This window comes from Mirounga leonina, unplaced genomic scaffold (assembly GCF_011800145.1).
Source record: "Mirounga leonina isolate KUSES-001 unplaced genomic scaffold, KU_Mleo_1.0 Mir_82, whole genome shotgun sequence".
Taxonomy (NCBI): domain Eukaryota; kingdom Metazoa; phylum Chordata; class Mammalia; order Carnivora; family Phocidae; genus Mirounga; species Mirounga leonina.
The window spans coordinates 11,698,755-11,715,358 of NW_023270825.1; the positions used below are offsets into that span (position 1 = coordinate 11,698,755).

The 16,604-nt window shown below is 41.5% G+C and overlaps 1 protein-coding gene across 3 annotated transcripts in view; it reads left to right on the forward strand.

Moving 5' to 3' along the window:
* The first annotated feature begins 3,575 nt into the window (after positions 1–3,575).
* The window catches only part of ATXN3 (ataxin 3), a 38,627-nt gene continuing 25,598 nt past the window's right edge, over positions 3,576–16,604 (forward strand). For 2 of the 3 annotated variants that reach the window (XM_034993243.1, XM_034993244.1), the window contains exons 1-5: positions 3,576–3,656; positions 10,718–10,882; positions 11,117–11,161; positions 13,371–13,456; positions 13,875–13,941. In XM_034993243.1, the coding sequence (XP_034849134.1) occupies positions 3,633–3,656; positions 10,718–10,882; positions 11,117–11,161; positions 13,371–13,456; positions 13,875–13,941 (387 nt within the window). In that variant the 5' untranslated portion in view covers positions 3,576–3,632. The remainder of the gene's footprint in view (positions 3,657–10,717; positions 10,883–11,116; positions 11,162–13,370; positions 13,457–13,874; positions 13,942–16,604) is intronic. The other variant, XM_034993245.1, reaches the window with a different exon arrangement.

A 16,604-nucleotide genomic window follows, 5' to 3' on the forward strand; every position in this document is an offset into this window, starting at 1 on the left:
AGCAGGGGGAGTGGGAGAGGGAGAAGCAGGCTTCCTGCTGAGCAGGGAGCCCGATGCGGGACTTGATCCCAGGACCCGGGGATCATGACCCAAGCCGAAGGCAGACACAACGACTGAGCCACCCAGGTGCCCCCCGAACCCAATTTTTTAAATGAGCAAAAGAATTTTTTTTTTAAGATTTTATTTATTCATTTGACAGAGAACACAAGCAGGGGCAGTGGGAGACAGAGAAGCAGGCTCCCTGTTGATCAGGGAGCCCAGTGGGAGACCTGATCCCAGGACCTGGGGATCATGACCTGAGCTGAAGGTTAACTGACTGAGCCACCCAGACACCCCTGAGCAAAAGATTTTAATTGACGCTTCACAAAAAAAGATAGGAGGATGGTAAATAAAGCACATGAAAAGACTCCCAACATCAGTAGTCATTAGGGAAATGCAAATTTAAGCCACAATGAGATACCACTACACGCCTATTAGAATGTTTAAAATCAAAAGATTGATCCTGTTCCTGGTGTTGGCAAGGGTACAGAGCAACTGGACCTCACGCACTGCTGGCAGGAATGTAAAATGTAGCTGCCAGGAGTTGTACCACTTTGGAAATCAGTTCAGTGGTTTCAGATGAAAATAACACCTCCCATATGACCCAGCCATTCCACCCTGAGGTATTCGTCCAAGATAAAGGAAAGCATATGTTCACACAAAGACTTACATGAATGTTCATAGCAGCTTTATTTATAATAGCCAAAAATTAGAGCTAACCCAAATGTATATCAACAAATAGATAAATTGTGTTAAATCCATACAATGGAATACTACATTAAAAAAAGGAATGATCTATTGCTCTGACATTGATGAATTTCAAATTAATTATCCTGGATGAAAGAGGCCAGACAGCACACACTTTATGGTTCCACTTATATAAAATGTTAGACACTGTAAACTATAGTAACAAAGCCGACTAGTGGTTGCCTGGAGGAGCAAGGTGCAGAAAGGGGTTAGAGGTAAGAATTACAAGGGGGCACAAGGAAACTTTGGGGTATAAGTTGTTCATTTTCTTGCTTGTTGGTTCCACAAGCATGGTTCCACGTATGTTTACATGTCATCTGTTGTATTCAACTACCTCTTCTCAGAAAACATTTTGTTTTAGGTCATACTGAATTTAGGAGAAGTAACATTGCAATAAAATGATACTACTCCCTAATTATCACTGATAGGGTCTTCGCCAATGTAATTAATTAAAGATCTCAGTATGAAATCACCCTGGATTAGGGTAGTATCTAAATCCAGCCATTGGTACTTAGAAGGCGCAGAAGGAGAAAGGCCACATGAAAACCAAAGCCAAGGTTGGAGTTCTGCAACCACAAGCCAACTAATGCCAGGAGCCTCTAGAAGCTGGAAGAAGTGAGGAAAGGATTCTCCCTGTGACCATCGAGCATGGCCCTGCTGACACCTTGGTTTCAGACTTCTGGTCTCAAGAACAGTGAGAGAATAAATTTCTGTTTTTAGCCACCAAGTTTGTGATGATTTGCTGCAGCAGCCATAGGAAATGAATACAAGCACTTTTTTTTCTGAATAACTAATACATTAGTTTAAAAGTCAAGAATAAAACTGTATACTGTGAGAAGTCTCCTTCCCATCCCTGTCTCCTATATGCCTAGTTCCCATCTCAAACACATACATAACCTCTGGGTTTCCTGTATATTCCTCCGGAGATTTGTAATGTATACGAACAACAACAACAAAAAATAGATACGTGTTTCTGTACACACACACTTTCTTTAAAAATAAATTGGGAAAAAATGGTTTGCATATTTTTTCACTTCATGAGACCATGATTTAAATCGTTTCCCCAATTAGGCCACAGTTCCTTAAGAACATGCATGGACTGTTTCCCCAGTGCAGGAGTGTAGATTGTGCACACAGGGGCATTCAGAAAAGGGTAACTAAATCCTACCCTTGAACACCTGGTCCTCACTGGTACTCTCCGTTTCCTTACCTCCTGCTGCCCCTTCTGTTAGTCTGAGCCTGCACTCACCAATGTCCCCAATGGTCTCCATAGCAACACAATTTAGTGGACTCTTGTAAGTCCTTATGTTGCTGGACCTCTTGGCAGCAACTGACACTGATTTTTGAAACATTCCCTTCTCAGGGCTTTGATAATTTCACTCTTCTGCTTTTCCTCTCTTCTCCTTGGCTATTCCTTCTCTACCCTCAGGGTTCTACTCTAGATCCTCTTTTCAATCTCTTCCTTTTCCCCTAGATGATTTTACTCACTCCTGTGAATAACTCCCCATTCTACAGAAAAACCAAGCCCCTGAACTCCAGACCATTTAGATAGATAGATAGATAGATAGATAGATAGATAGATAGATAGATAGATAACCTCCACTCATTACTTGTCTTACGTATCATAGGTATTCCCCAAACTTTGCCCCTTCCTCCAGTATTCCCTATCTTAGTGAACTATTCCTGCCACAGTGGCTGCCTAGGGCAGAAACCCAGGCATCATCCCTAACATTTCTGTGTCCCTCACTCTCCACTCTCACCAAGTTCTGTTGAGTCTCCCCACTTACTAATCATCTCTCAAAATGGTCTCCTCTCCACTGCAGGTCATTATTCTTGCCCAAACACCATCATCTCTCCCAAGATTCTTTCCACAGCATCAGCTTTTTTTTGCAACTAGAGTGATCTTTATAAAATGCAAATCTGAGCGTCTCTTCTTTAAAAACTTTATATAACTCCCCAGCCGTTTTTAAAAAGCATACCTTCCTTAACCTAATTTCAAGGTGCAAAATCTGCTTCTTTCCTACTCCTCCAGCTTCATCAAACCCCTTCCCCCACTTTACTGGACTTTTCAGTTCGCCCAACTCATGTTTCCTGTTCAGGGTCAGAATGCAGACTCTTAGTAACAATGTGTCTGGATTTAGACCCCAGCAAGGGCAACTCACTAGTTGACCTTGGAGACGGTTCTTTTCTTAACCTCCCTGTGCATCAGTGTCCTCATGTGTAAAATAGGGATCATAACAACACCTACATCAAAGGTTGTTGTATTAAATTCGTTAATATATGCAAAGTAGTTAAAAAAGAATGCCTACCCTACAGTAAGCTCTTTGTAAATATTAATTACATTTTTACACAAGCGCTAGGTGTTGGGGGTTGCAATGATGTCTTTTTCTTAATCAGGCTTTCAGTGGGGAAAGAGGAGAAAGATAGTAAATAATTATATGTACATATGATAAGCAGAAAGTACACAGTGGAAAACATAAAAAAACATAGAACCCAGGCGTTCCTTATCCAGACCCCTTAAAAGCCTAAAAATCCATAGCAATGGGTGGGAAGCAGAGAAGTTCCTCCAGACCGTAGGTGGCGCTGCAACACCCCCAGCCGGCCAGATAAAGGGATATGGGAGGACCCGCTACTGAGGTCACGTGTGCCCGCATTTACCGCCCTGGCGTTCACTCGCTCTTCGTTCCACGTGATTCATATCCTCGGGGATGATTGGTCTGTACGAGGCACGTGGGCAGGGGCGACTCGAGGCGGGGCGGGGCAGGGTGGGAGGAGGGGTGGGGCCGAGGGGCGGGGCTGGAGGGGGGTGGTTCGGCGCGGGGGCCGTTGGCTCCAGACAAATAAACATGGAGTCCATCTTCCACGAGAAAGTGAGTGTCCGCGTTCGGTGGGGAGCTGTCTGCGGTGCAGTGGCTGCGGTGGGGCGCGGTATCTCCTCTTCCGGGAGCGCTGGCGGGGGCCCGAGTCGTCCCCATCCCAGTCTCGCCGGGCGGAGGAGCTTCATAGGGAGGGGAGCTTCACCAACGCCCCCACAGCACCCTGTGCCCCGGAGGCGGGTGCCCGAGGAGTCCCGGGCCGGGGGCGCCGGGGAGCTGGGAGGGAGTGAAGCAGGGCCGGGGGCGCCATGGGGCACGGGAGAGGAGTGGCACCGACTGAGCTAGCTCCTGCGCTTGCCCTCCACTTTCCGTGGGATTCGTTCTCCAGTCCCTTCTCCACTCTCCCTAGGTGTCTAGCTAGTCATCTCTTGGACAAGTCCCTCGACCCTTCCCAACTCCACCCCACTCCCCCAGTCCTACTCCTGGCAGAATTAACTTTTCCTTCTCTGGGCTCCTCAATTCTCTATTGGAACCTCCCATACACTTAGATCTCTGGGGTTGTGTTCTTGTCTTCCTGCACTAGGTCCAGGAGCCTCCCGAGGGCGGGGTCCTTGGCTCGTCCCATGTAGGGCCTGACACTTAGGGAAGTGAGGTTGGAAATCCTCCGCGTCCCTAAATAGGGAAGTCGTCGCAAGAGTTTTTGTTACGGGATGTTTAGGTTTCATTTCTTTTGGTAGTTGCGTCTTTCCGAACAAGGAGGCCAGCTCGTTTATTAGGTATTAGGGGTGGACTGGAATAATTGTGTTGTTGTCCGCCTAGTGTTTGTCTTTTATCCTTGGATGACCACGCACTTGAAGATGCTGTGGCATGTGGAGGAATTCTCTCGTCTTTTCTCACATACATAAGCTATTTGGGTGTGAGTGATACCTTCCTCAGGACAACTTTGGCACATGATACGTTGTTTCATAATAGTTTAATGTTTGGAAAGGGTTGCTGGTGAGGCTATTATTTAGTAGGAGCAAAGGGATTTTGTTTTGTTAAATACTTGTAAACGATCACTTATCCATTTAAAAATTAACACAAGTCAAAGCCATCAGAGACAAAAGAGGCACAGTATAAACCTGAGCAAATTGTTAAAGGGAATGCTTTTCTTTATAGAAAACATTTTAACACGTTGTGGCCCTGGAGTAGACCAGTTTTTATGTGTGGGGAAGGACTCAGTGGTATAGTTATCACTAATCTTTTGATTTGATTGACATGATTTATGAATCTTGGACAAGAGAAATTTAGTTGCTTGGCTAAGGAGACTGGATGCAGAGACCCTACATGTATGTATTTTTATTACTATTTTTCAAAAGCTTTAGTATAGGGCCAGGTGTTTCAAATGGAAGACTTTAAACATTTCCACACCACCTCTTGAGATTCATATAATATGTTTTTATAAATACTGATTGGCGGATATGGGGCTCTATTTGGATAGATTTCAGGGAAGGTAACGACTGAACCACCGGATCAGAAGAAGCTGGGTGTTAGCCTCATAAAGGTGTACTTTCTGAAAAAAGTCACTATCAGGGATGCCTGGGTGGCTTGGTCGGTTGAGCGTCTGCCTTCAGCTTGGGTCATGATCCCGGAGTCCTGGGAGCGAGTCCCGCATGGGGCTCCCGCTCTCCCTTTGACAAATAAATTCTTTAAAAAAAAAAAAGTCACCTTCAGCATCAGTCACTAGGCTTAAAGATACTTAAGTACAATTTACCGGGGCGCCTGGGTGGCTCATTTGTTAAGCGTCTGCCTTTGGCTCAGGTCATGATCCCAGGGTCCTGGGATCGAGCCCCGCATCGGGCTCCTTGCTCAGCGAGAAGCCTGCTTCTCCCTCTCCCACTCCCCCTGCTTGTGTTCCCTCTCTTGCTGTGTCTCTCTCTCTCAAATAAATAAGTACAATTTACCTTTATCATCAACTTAAATGTACTTTATAGATGAGGTTGGTAAGATTTGGGGGGCATATTTCAAGAATGGAAAGCACCTGTAACCATAGGGCCCATTGTTGATCTCATATACAGTCCATTCTGGGAATGTTTTAGCATAATAAGCCATTTTCTAGCACACTCCCTTCCCCTCTGCCACACACATTTAACCTTTGCTAGAGCCGGACAACTAGCTTTGGTTCTAAGGAAGCTGTGTACGTAGAGATACCTGCCTACAACAGGCCTTGCAGCTACTTCCTCTTGGGATGTTGGTTTCCCCGTTTTCAGAGTTATCACTTTGAGTGTCCTTTTTTAAGTTAGAATATAAACTTAACAGTTGTTTGGTGATCTGTCCCCAGTGCCTAAGATAGCGCCTGGCACATAGTAATTGCTCAATAAATATTTTATTGACTCAAGAGTTTCTTGAGCTTCTAAGATGTGTATGGTGCTATTTATTAAAATAAATAATTTTTCTGTAAATATTTTAGGCTTTGCAGGTTATATATGGTCTCTCATGTATTTTTTTTTTTTTAAGATTTTATTTATTTATTTGAGAGAGAGAGAATGAGAGACAGAGAGCACGAGAGGGAGGAGGGTCAGAGGGAGAAGCAGACTCCCCGCTGAGCAGGGAGCCCGATGCGGGACTCGATCCCGGGACTCCAGGATCATGACCTGAGCCGAAGGCAGTCGCTTAACCAACTGAGCCACCCAGGCGCCCAGTCTCTCATGTATTCTTGTTTGTATGTGTGTATGGGTGTGTTACCCAACCATCTAAAATCATAAAAACCGGGGCGCCTGGGTAGCTCAGTCCATTGAGCATCTGGCTCTTGGTTTCAGCTCAGGTCATGATCTCAGGGGTTGTGGGGTCCAGCCTTGCATGGGGCTTCATACTGAGCATGGAGTCTGCTTCAGGTCCTTTCTCCCTCTCCCTCCACCCCTGCTCCCCTCTCACATGCGTGCTTGCTATCTCTAAAATAAATAAAAACATCTTTAAAAAATAAATAAATAAAATCATAAAAACCATTCTTAGCTACTGGAGCAGGTTGTATTTGGCATATAGGCTAGAGTTTGCCAACCCCTAACTTAAATCCTAATGCTAAATGGCCACTAACTGCTGGGTGTTTTGGTTTTTGTTTTGGTTCTGGTATCTGCTTGCTGTCATTTTTGTTACCATTTCTCTTGCTGCCTGCTCTTGGTACTGTCACTGTGCCATCTCAATTGGTATTTTTAATGTAATGTGAACTGAGGATGATAATCAGACTTGTTGGGATTGTGTTTAAAATTAATGAAAATACTTAAAAGATGCTGAGCTTTGACTATGATACTCACTTTGCCCTTTGGTGATTGTTGGTTTCTAATTGTCTTAGGGTATTTGAGGTTTAGGAATGACCAAATTCCAAATGAGTGCCCTGAGGAAGTAGTAATGTCACAGACATGAAACTTCTGCCTGGCCTTGAATCCCAGCTCTGCCATTTACTACCCATACGATCTTGGGCAAGTTACTTATTCTGTCTCTCTGCTCCAGTTTCCTCCTCTGTGGTGTGAGGATAATAAAGTGTCTACCTCAGTTATAAGCACTTGGAATGCTTCCTGGCCAGCAATATAGACATGCTGGTTATTGTTATTCAGTTGTGTTTGCTGAACCTCATAATAGGGGGTGAGACCTTACCATCACTGAGAGGAGATGAAGATCTGCTAGGTTGATTGTGTGGTCCTTTAGGTTAGACCATTTCTGAGCACACACCCTTAGGTTTATGCCTGGTTTCTGTTGTAACTTGTTGTAATCAGTAGTATCTCGGGGAATTTGAACTAGTTGCAGGTTGGTCCTAAAGACTTTGGGCACAGTGAGGGAATGATGTGGTTACAGTTACCATTTGTGGTATCTTGGTAGGGGCACCTGGGTGGCTCAGTTGGTTAAGCGTCTGCCTTCGGCTCAGGTCATCATCTCAGGGTCCTGGGATCGAGCCCTGTGTGGGGCTCCCTGCTCGGCGGGGAGTCTGCTTTTCCCTCTTCCTCTGCCCTGTGCTTTCTCTCTCTCAAATAAATAAATGAAATCTTAAAAAAAGTAAAATAAAATATCTTGGTAAAGCTGAACCTACAGTTTGTTCATCCTCTGATCCCAACACAATAAGTCTGGGCCTGAAATCATGGAATTTCAATACTGCTGAAATTTGACTATGGCACAGATAAACTTCTATCCAACTTTGGTTAAAGCTCCGTGAGAAAGAGGAGGGTGGGGATAAGTTGGGCGCAGGGAATGCATAATCTTAGGTGGGGCCCTTGTACAATTTTTTTTGGTTCATATAGAATTTGATTCATCTTGTCACTTTAAAAAATGATTTTAAATTTGGACTGAACAATTTGTTCTTTTCTTCCATTAAATTGTATTAGAAGTACAGAACTTGATATTTCCTATAGCAGTACAGTTTTACTTAGACAAAGTTTGATTTTAAGTGCTTATCTTTTTGTATTTCAAAGCTTTTTTATAGAGAGATTTTTAAACAAATAGTTGGATTCACAATTTCAATCTATGTATTAAATGTGAGTAGTTTGAGAGTACCAAGTTGAGGCATGTATCCTGACAGCTGGACAGAAAATGTGCCTTAAAATTGTTACCAGAAAATCCAGTGTCTGGTCACCATAGTAGGTAGCTCTTGATATGTGAAATAGCTGTATCTTAGAAGAGGTCTTTTTGTAGTTATTTGAATTTTTTTATGTGTAACAGTCACATGTTAGGGGCACACAGATCATCAGAGTACAGCTCAGTGAGGTCTCACAAAGTGAAAATACATGTAAATAGTTCTTAGATCAGGTAACAAAACATTTACCTGCATTCTATAAGCTCCCTTTAGGCCCTCTTCCAGATACTTTCCCTCTGCCGTACCTTCACCCCTGCAAGGGTAATCACTATCCTGAATTCTAACATCAGAGTTTAGTTTTGCCTGTTTTTGAGCTTTTGTAAATAGAATCATATAATGTGTACTCTCTTGAGCCTGTCTTCTTTTTTTTTTTTTAAGATTTATTTAGAGAGAGCGAGCAAGGGGAGGGGCAGAGGGAGAGGGAGAGAGAATCTCAAGCAGACTCTGCTGAGCGTGGAGCCCAATGTAGGGCTTGATCCCATGACCCTGAGATCATGACCTGAGCTGAAATGAAGAGTCAGACAAACTTAACCAACTGAGCCACCCAGGTGCCCCTTGAGTCTGTCTTCTGTAACATTGATTCATCCATATTGTTGCAGGTAGTTGTAGTTAATTCATTCTCATTGTCATATAGTATTCCCTTGTGAATATAACACAATTTACCCAGTCTACTGTGATGGGCATCTGGGTGGTTTAGGTTGGGAACATTATGAACAGTGCTTCTATGAACATTTTTATAGATGTTTTTTGATGAATGTGTATTTACATTTCAGTTGTTGGCATTATGGCCTAGTAGTGGAATTGCTAGATCATAGGGTTGGTATATGTTAAGCTTCAGTAGATACCCCAAATAGTTTTCCAGAGTGGTTGTACTAATTTACATGTCTATCAGTAGTATACAGTAGTTTTAATGTCTCTAATCTCCCAACATTTCAGCCATTTTGGAGAGTGTGTAGGAATAACATATTGTGGTTTTAATATATCATTCCCTGATGGTTAATGAAGTGGAGCATCTTTTTGTGTTTTTTAGCCATTTGGCTATCTTCTTGTGAATACTTATTTGTCTTGCCCATTTTTCAGTAGAATATTAGTAGGATGTCTGTGTGTCCCTTCAATTCACATTATATTATTCAGAGGGAGTTGCTTTCTGGCAGCAGGAATACAGTAGAAGGAAAAAAGATAGAGACAAGTTCTCTCTCACTATGTGGCTGTGACTTGAGAGAGAGATTGTGTCTTCAGCTTCAGGCTACTTATTCTGTACCAAAATATGAAGATAAGCTTATCTCGGTCCCCTGTCTCGCACTCAGACTGTCTCAGTGCTCCCTTCCTATTTGTTGTATACATATACCCTGTATCATCTTCAGAAGCTGAATTTTGTTCCTAGAAAATTAACTCATCAGGAAAAATATGTGTCTTGCCAGGTGTTGCTCTTTGGGGTCATCGTCTGTTGAGTAACATAGCTCAGAACAAATTGCACAAGGTAAGACAGGCTGGATTAAGGCATAGATACTGGGGAAAAGGAGAACTTAGAGGGCCAGGGTTAGCAGAAGAAAAGTGTTCTCATCTTCTGCCATCATCCTGCAGAGGGGTCTGTGTTCACAGGAAGGGATCTCATCTGCCAGTGAATCTCCCTTTTTATAAGGCAAGTGTGGGAAGGTGGCATTGTTGTGGGGAGCAGGGTGATAGGCAGACTGCTCAGTGCCAGGCAACTTGTATTTAGATTTGGGGTGCCAGTTGTGTGAGAGCCAGCTGCCGAGCACTTGAAAACCCTGGGGCCCATGGGAAATTGTACTCCCTCCACCCCCCACATAGGAAGCCGGTGATCCCAATGATCCCATGGTTGCTTGGATGCAGCTCTCCTTGCTGGCTTGTCTGGAAATGAGCTCCAGGGGTGGTTTTTGGAAGTTTTGCTTATTGTACCGTACTACATATACATTTTGCGCTGAGTTTCCGGAAGAGAACCTTGGCTTTGTTAGCTACAAGTCTTCATTAACGTCAAATGGGATCTTTCTTACCTGTATCAGTTCTTGAGATTCTTTTGTTCATTGATTTCAAATTCCTTGAGTAAGCATTTAGATTGAGTAGATTGTCTTGTTAAAAGAATACAAATGCTCTAGGAATTAAAATTCCATTTCAGCATGTTTCATTTGCCATGGAACCTCCAAAGATGTATGTATCTTAGGTACTGAAAATGAGAAGTGCTAATATTTTTTATAGAGTAATTTCTAGTAAAGTGTGAAATTTGGCATATCTGATAGAAAAATATTTGTTTAATATAAATCATTCTTAAGTTTTTGATCATATAACTAAATAATTGTAGTTTCATTAATGGTAAAATTATAAAATAAGTGTTAACAAATAAAAACTCATGCACTTATGTTAATCATGCTTATCTAAAGCCAAAAAGGTTCAGTTTGGCTGCATTAAGTTAATGATTAAATTCCTCTTTAGAGGAAGCTACTGTACAAATCTGTTTAACGAGTCACATTTGAATTTTTTCTTTTGGAAATATTAGCAAGAAGGCTCACTTTGTGCTCAACATTGCTTGAATAATCTGTTGCAAGGAGAATATTTTAGCCCTGTGGAATTATCTTCAATTGCACATCAGCTAGATGAAGAGGAAAGGATGAGAATGGCAGAAGGAGGAGTTACTAGTGAAGACTATCGCACATTTTTACAGGTACTGATTTTAAACTCACTAAATCATGTTTTTTTTTTTTTAATGTGGGTACTGTTTAGAAAAGGATGCACCATTCTTCCTTATGGGGCTCTGACTTGTTAATTATAACTGTGCTCTTGACTGTATAAATGGGAACGCACAAGATGTTATTTTAAATATGCACACTAATGACAGTTTTTATCCTTCTCTCCCCACCCTCAACTCCCACCTCAACTACCTATCTAAATTAAACAGCAGCCTTCTGGAAATATGGATGACAGTGGTTTTTTCTCTATTCAGGTAAGTAGTCACAAGCGTGTACTAAGGGTTGTTTATGTCCCAGGCCCTGTTCAAGCTGAGGATATGATTGATGTGAATATCTTTTCACAGCCTTTCATGGTCACTGTAATGATACGACCTTCAGAAAGTCCTCCAATAGATAGTGTCAAGGAGTATAAGATTATTAAAAAAAATTAAAATGAGCCTTAGAGGGGCGCCTGGGTGGCTGAGTCGTTAAGTGACTGCCTTCAGCTCAGGTCCTGATCCCAGGGTTCTGGGATCGAGCCCCGCATCGGGCTCCCTGCTCCGCGGGAAGCCTGCTTCTCCCTCTCCCACTCCCCCCGCTTGTGTTCCCTCTCTCGCGGTGTCTCTATCAAATAAATAAAATCTTTAAAAAAAAAAAAAAATGAGCTATAGAGCACAAGGAAAAAAACTGAAAAAAAGTGTAAGATTATACTCTAGAGTACTAGATTTTTGTAGAGATAAACATGAAAATTAGGATTGTAGAACCTTTATTTTATTTTATTTTATTTTATTTAAGTAGGCTCCGCGCCCAGCCTGGATCCCAATGCGAGGCTTGAACTCACGACCCTGAGATCAAGACCTGAGTTGAGATCAAGAGTCAGACGCTTAACCGACTGAGCTACCCAAGCGCCCCAGAACCTTCATTTTTAGAGTAGGGCTTTTTGAAAGGAGACTATTTAATTTACATTTGGATGCTGATAACCATAATTCCAATAAGTCACAGTATTTCAAACTTACTACTTGTATAAATTTGAGAAAATGCAACACCTCCCTACCTACCATTTAAATCCACCTACCAGGATTGGATTCCTTTATTATGGTCTAAGGCCTTTGCTTGTTTTCTTTGTTTGAAACTTACATCTCCCCCTGAATTCTGAGGGTAATTGTACATGTACTTGTGAGATCCTTTTATCTGTGGGTCTTTCATTCTGTTTCTGACCCCTGGGAGGTGTGTCCAGAGTTGTTTCAGAACCTCTCATGAGGAGCCTGTTCCTACAAATACCTCTGTTGCACTCCCCTGTGCTGTCCTGCTGGACTCCTCATGCAGCGGCATTTCCGCCCAGCGCTCCGTGGGGGACTCAGCCCGCCGCGGCTGCCGCAGAGCTGGAAGAGGCCGGGGCAGGCCCAGCACCCGCCAGTGTCTGTGCTGGTACCTGGTTCACTTCCTGCTTTGTTGGCCACCTTGCAGGGCAGAGAGTGAGTTCTCAGAAATCCTCTTGTTTCCTCAGTTTGGAGTAATCAGATTTGTTTTCTGTAGGGGTTTTTTTTCCCCTACAGATTATAAACTCAGGGTAATAGAAGCTTAAATTCTGAAAGCTTCCGTTTAAATTCCCAGGAAGAACTCCTTTTAATAGACAAAATTTTTGTCACTACTGACATCCCAGGTAGTGAGTTGAATATAACTTTTCTAAAGCAGGACCTGTAGCAGCCAAATTATCATGCATATATATTGGACTAGTTTTTTGTTGTTGTTTTTTAAAGATTACTTATTTATTTATTTGACAGAGAGAGAGGCAGCGAGAGAGGGAACACAAGCAGGGGGAGTGGGAGAGGGAGAAGCAGGCTTCCCGCCGAGCAGGGAGCCCGATGTGGGGCTCGATGTGGGGCTCGATCCCAGGACCCTGTGGTCATGACCTGAGCTGAAAGCAGACACTTAACGACTGAGCCACCCAGGCGCCCCTATATTGGACTAGTTTTAAGAATAGTACCCACTGAATAGAATGTACATCTGGATTTTTGAGGCAGTTTTATCTTGAATTGTGTGCTTCTCGGGAACGTTCCAGAAACCTAGTGTAAATAGCGCTCTTTTCATGCTATTTTTTTTTTTTATGGATTTAGTAGTGTATCTATATACACAGACTTTTTTTTTTTTTTTAAAGATTTTATTTATTTATTTTGACAGAGAGAGACACAGCGAGAGAGGGAACACAAGCAGGGGTAGTGGGAGAGGGAGAAGCAGGCTTCCCACTGAGCAGGGAGCCCGATGCGGGGCTCGATCCCAGGACCCTGGGATCATGAGCTGAGCCGAAGGCAGACGCTTAACTACTGAGCCACCCAGGTGCCCCTACACAGACTTTTTTAAAAACCATAACCTTCTGGGGAAAATTATATATAAAGTACAATTGCTTATACACCTGACATGACTATACTACTTAAATTTGGAATTGATGGTTTAGCTCATGGAAAGTTGCTATTTTTTTAACAGGTTATAAGCAATGCCTTGAAAGTTTGGGGTTTAGAACTAATTCTCTTCAACAGTCCGGAGTATCAGAGGCTCGGGATCGATCCCATGTAAGACTTTTTTTTTTTTTGCTTTTCCTAAATTTGATTTTTAAAATTATAATTTCTTAAAGGATAAAAGTATATTTTGAATGTTTCTGTTGTGATGCTTCCTGTTTCATTCCCTCAGGGTTTCCTATTAAATCTTTTGGGGATGTCCGTGCACATCTGCCCACTGAGCCTCCCCCACACCTCAGTGTCCAACAGCACAGCACAGAGCTGATCCTTAAATGCTGTGTGACGCCAGCACTTTTGCCTGGCACCACTAATCTGCAGAGAGATTTATACTGTTCTGTAATTTCTTAAAAACCAGTGATCCTTAACTGTAAGCATAATCCTAATGTTTTTTATAATACTTGCCAGTAGATAAAGTAAATGAATATGAACTCTACTATTTCAACTTGTGTATGTATTTTTTTTCTTTTTCTAGAAATGAAAGATCATTTATATGCAATTACAAAGAACACTGGTTTACAGTTAGAAAATTAGGGAAACAGGTAATATTTCTCACCTTCCCTTTTTTCTCATTTTGCACTCCCTTTGCCACTTAAATGTAAAGGATTGGTACCTTAAAGATGAAGAAACTTACCAGTAATGTGTGTGTGTGGTACGGTTTTAATCTTGATAGAGATTTGCAGTTTTAAAAGACAGTATCAGTTTCCCGTATAGATTTATTTATAACAAGCCATACAGAGTTGACTCTTGAACAACATGGGTTTGAACTACATGGGTCCACTTATATGTGGATTTTTTCTTACAGTACTGTAAATGTATTTTCTGTATGGTTTTCTTAGTAGCATTTTCTTTTCTCTAGCTTTATTGTAAAAATAAATATATAAGGGGCACCTGGCTGGTCATAGAGCATGCAACTCTTAGTGTCAGAGTTGCGAGTTCAAGCCCCATGTTGGGTGTGGAGCCTGCTTAAAAAAAACAGTATATGATACATTATACAAAATATGTGTTAATTGTTCATGTTAGCAGTAAGGCATCTGGTCACCAGTAGGCTATTAGTAGTTGAGTTTTTTGAGGAGTCAAAAGTTACATGTGGATTTTCAACTGTGGAACGGGTCAGCACCCCGATCCCCACATTGTTCAAGGGTCAACTGCACAATTTAACTATATCATAAGAAAAACTTTCTATTTAACACAATACACATGTGGTTACTTTTAGTGGGTTTTTATGTGATAAAGATGTTTTTCCAGTTAACTGTGACTTTATAGATTTGTGTTTAACGTATAGTAGTGTCATGAAGCCTGAAACAACGTCCAGCATGAGTAAAAGTTTTCAATCATGTTAGCTTTAGCATATCAAAGATTATTCACATGCCAAAATGCCATGTAATACATACATCTACGTGAAGTCATTTCTGGTTTGGGGTTTTTTCCTTTGTTTTGTTTTGTTTTGTTTTGCTTTCAAAAAAGAACATGGAATGTGTCTTGAACAAGCCTTTCTTAAGATCAAGAAATGTACCTAAGATGTCATTTTTGTAAGCAATTACCAAAGATCTTTGTATACATGGTACCACTTTTGAAACAATTATTTAAAGTCCCTTTTATTAGAATTTTGAATTTTTGAAAAAGGGTTATTATAAATGATCTAATAAAAAGAAATGAACTCTTGATATGTTCAATAACACGGATGGATCTAAAAATAATTAAGCTGAGCGAAAGAAGCCAGACACAAAATACTACATACTAGATAGTTCATTTACATAAAGGTCTAGAAAATGCAAATTATTGGGACAGAAAGCAGATCGACCAGTGGTTTCCTGGGGATGAGGAAGGCAAGAAGCAGTGAGAGAGGAGGATCATAAGGGGCGCCAGAAACTCTCTTGGTTGTGGTGATGGTTTCATGGGTGTATGGATATGTTAAACTTCAAATTGGACATTTTAGATGTGTGCAATTTCTCGCATGTCAGTTACATCCCTGTAAAACTGTTTTTAAAAATAATACAGAGCAAAAAAGAAAATGAAATCAAGAATGAGTGCATTGGATTAAATCAATAAGCGATCACTTGAAAGCAGAAACCCTACTATTATCTTATAAGTCAACCACCTAGAAGCAGCTTCATGTGACATGGTTATTTCTAAAGGTCCCTCCTGAGTTACAAAGAGCAAGGAAGGCAGCGTGGCGTAGTAGAGGCTGACCTGAGTGGGGATCACCTCTAAGGAAAGACCAGCAGGACGCTGCCAAGACTATTTAACCTTTGGCTTTTATTTATATTTTTTTAAAAAAATATATGATCAAGTATTCCTTACTTCTTCTGTATAAGGTAATCACTGGATGTTTTTAAGATCTGAAGACTTTAGTCCCAAAAGTCCCTTTATATTGATTTGCATGTAAACTTAACATCATTATTTTGAGAGGTTTTAAAAATTTCAGTTCTTTACTTTTTTTAAGATTTTATTTACATATTTGTCAGAGAGAGAAAGAGAGTGAGAGAGCACACAAGCAGGGGGAGCGGCAAGCAGAGGGAGAAGCAGGCTCCCCGCTGAGCAAGGAACTCAATGCGGAACTCGGTCCCAAGACCCTGGGATCATGACCTGAACCAAAGGCAGACGCTTAACTGACTGAGCCGCCCAGACATCCCAAAAATTTTAGTTCTTTAAAATTGAATTTTCAGGGCACCTGGGTGGCTTAGTTGATTAAATGTCCAAGTCTTGCTTTTGGCTCAAGTCTGATCTCATGGTTTGTGAAATCCAGCCCACTGAGCAAGGAGTGCACTTGAGCATTCTCCCTCCCTCTGCCCCTCCCCCCACTCACACTCTTTCTCTCTCTCTCAAATAAACAAATAGACCTTTTTAAAAAAATATATAAATAAAACTGAATTTTCACATTTTAAATTACTTTGACAAATACAAGAAATGTTATATTTTGACTTACCTTTGGCTCTAATTTATCTTTTTGTTTATAGTTATATTTTTCATTACACACTCTTTTGTATGAGTTAAAAAGATGACTGGAAAAGTTTCTCTTTTTTTCTGTGTATTGTTTTTAATTCCAGTATAGTTAGCATACAGTGTTATATTAGTTTCAGGTATACAATGTAGTGATTCAACAAGTCTGAAGGTTACTTAGTGCTCATCACGATAAGTGTATTCTTCATCTCCTTCACCTATTTCACCCATCCCCCCGACCTCCCCTGTGGTAACCATCAAT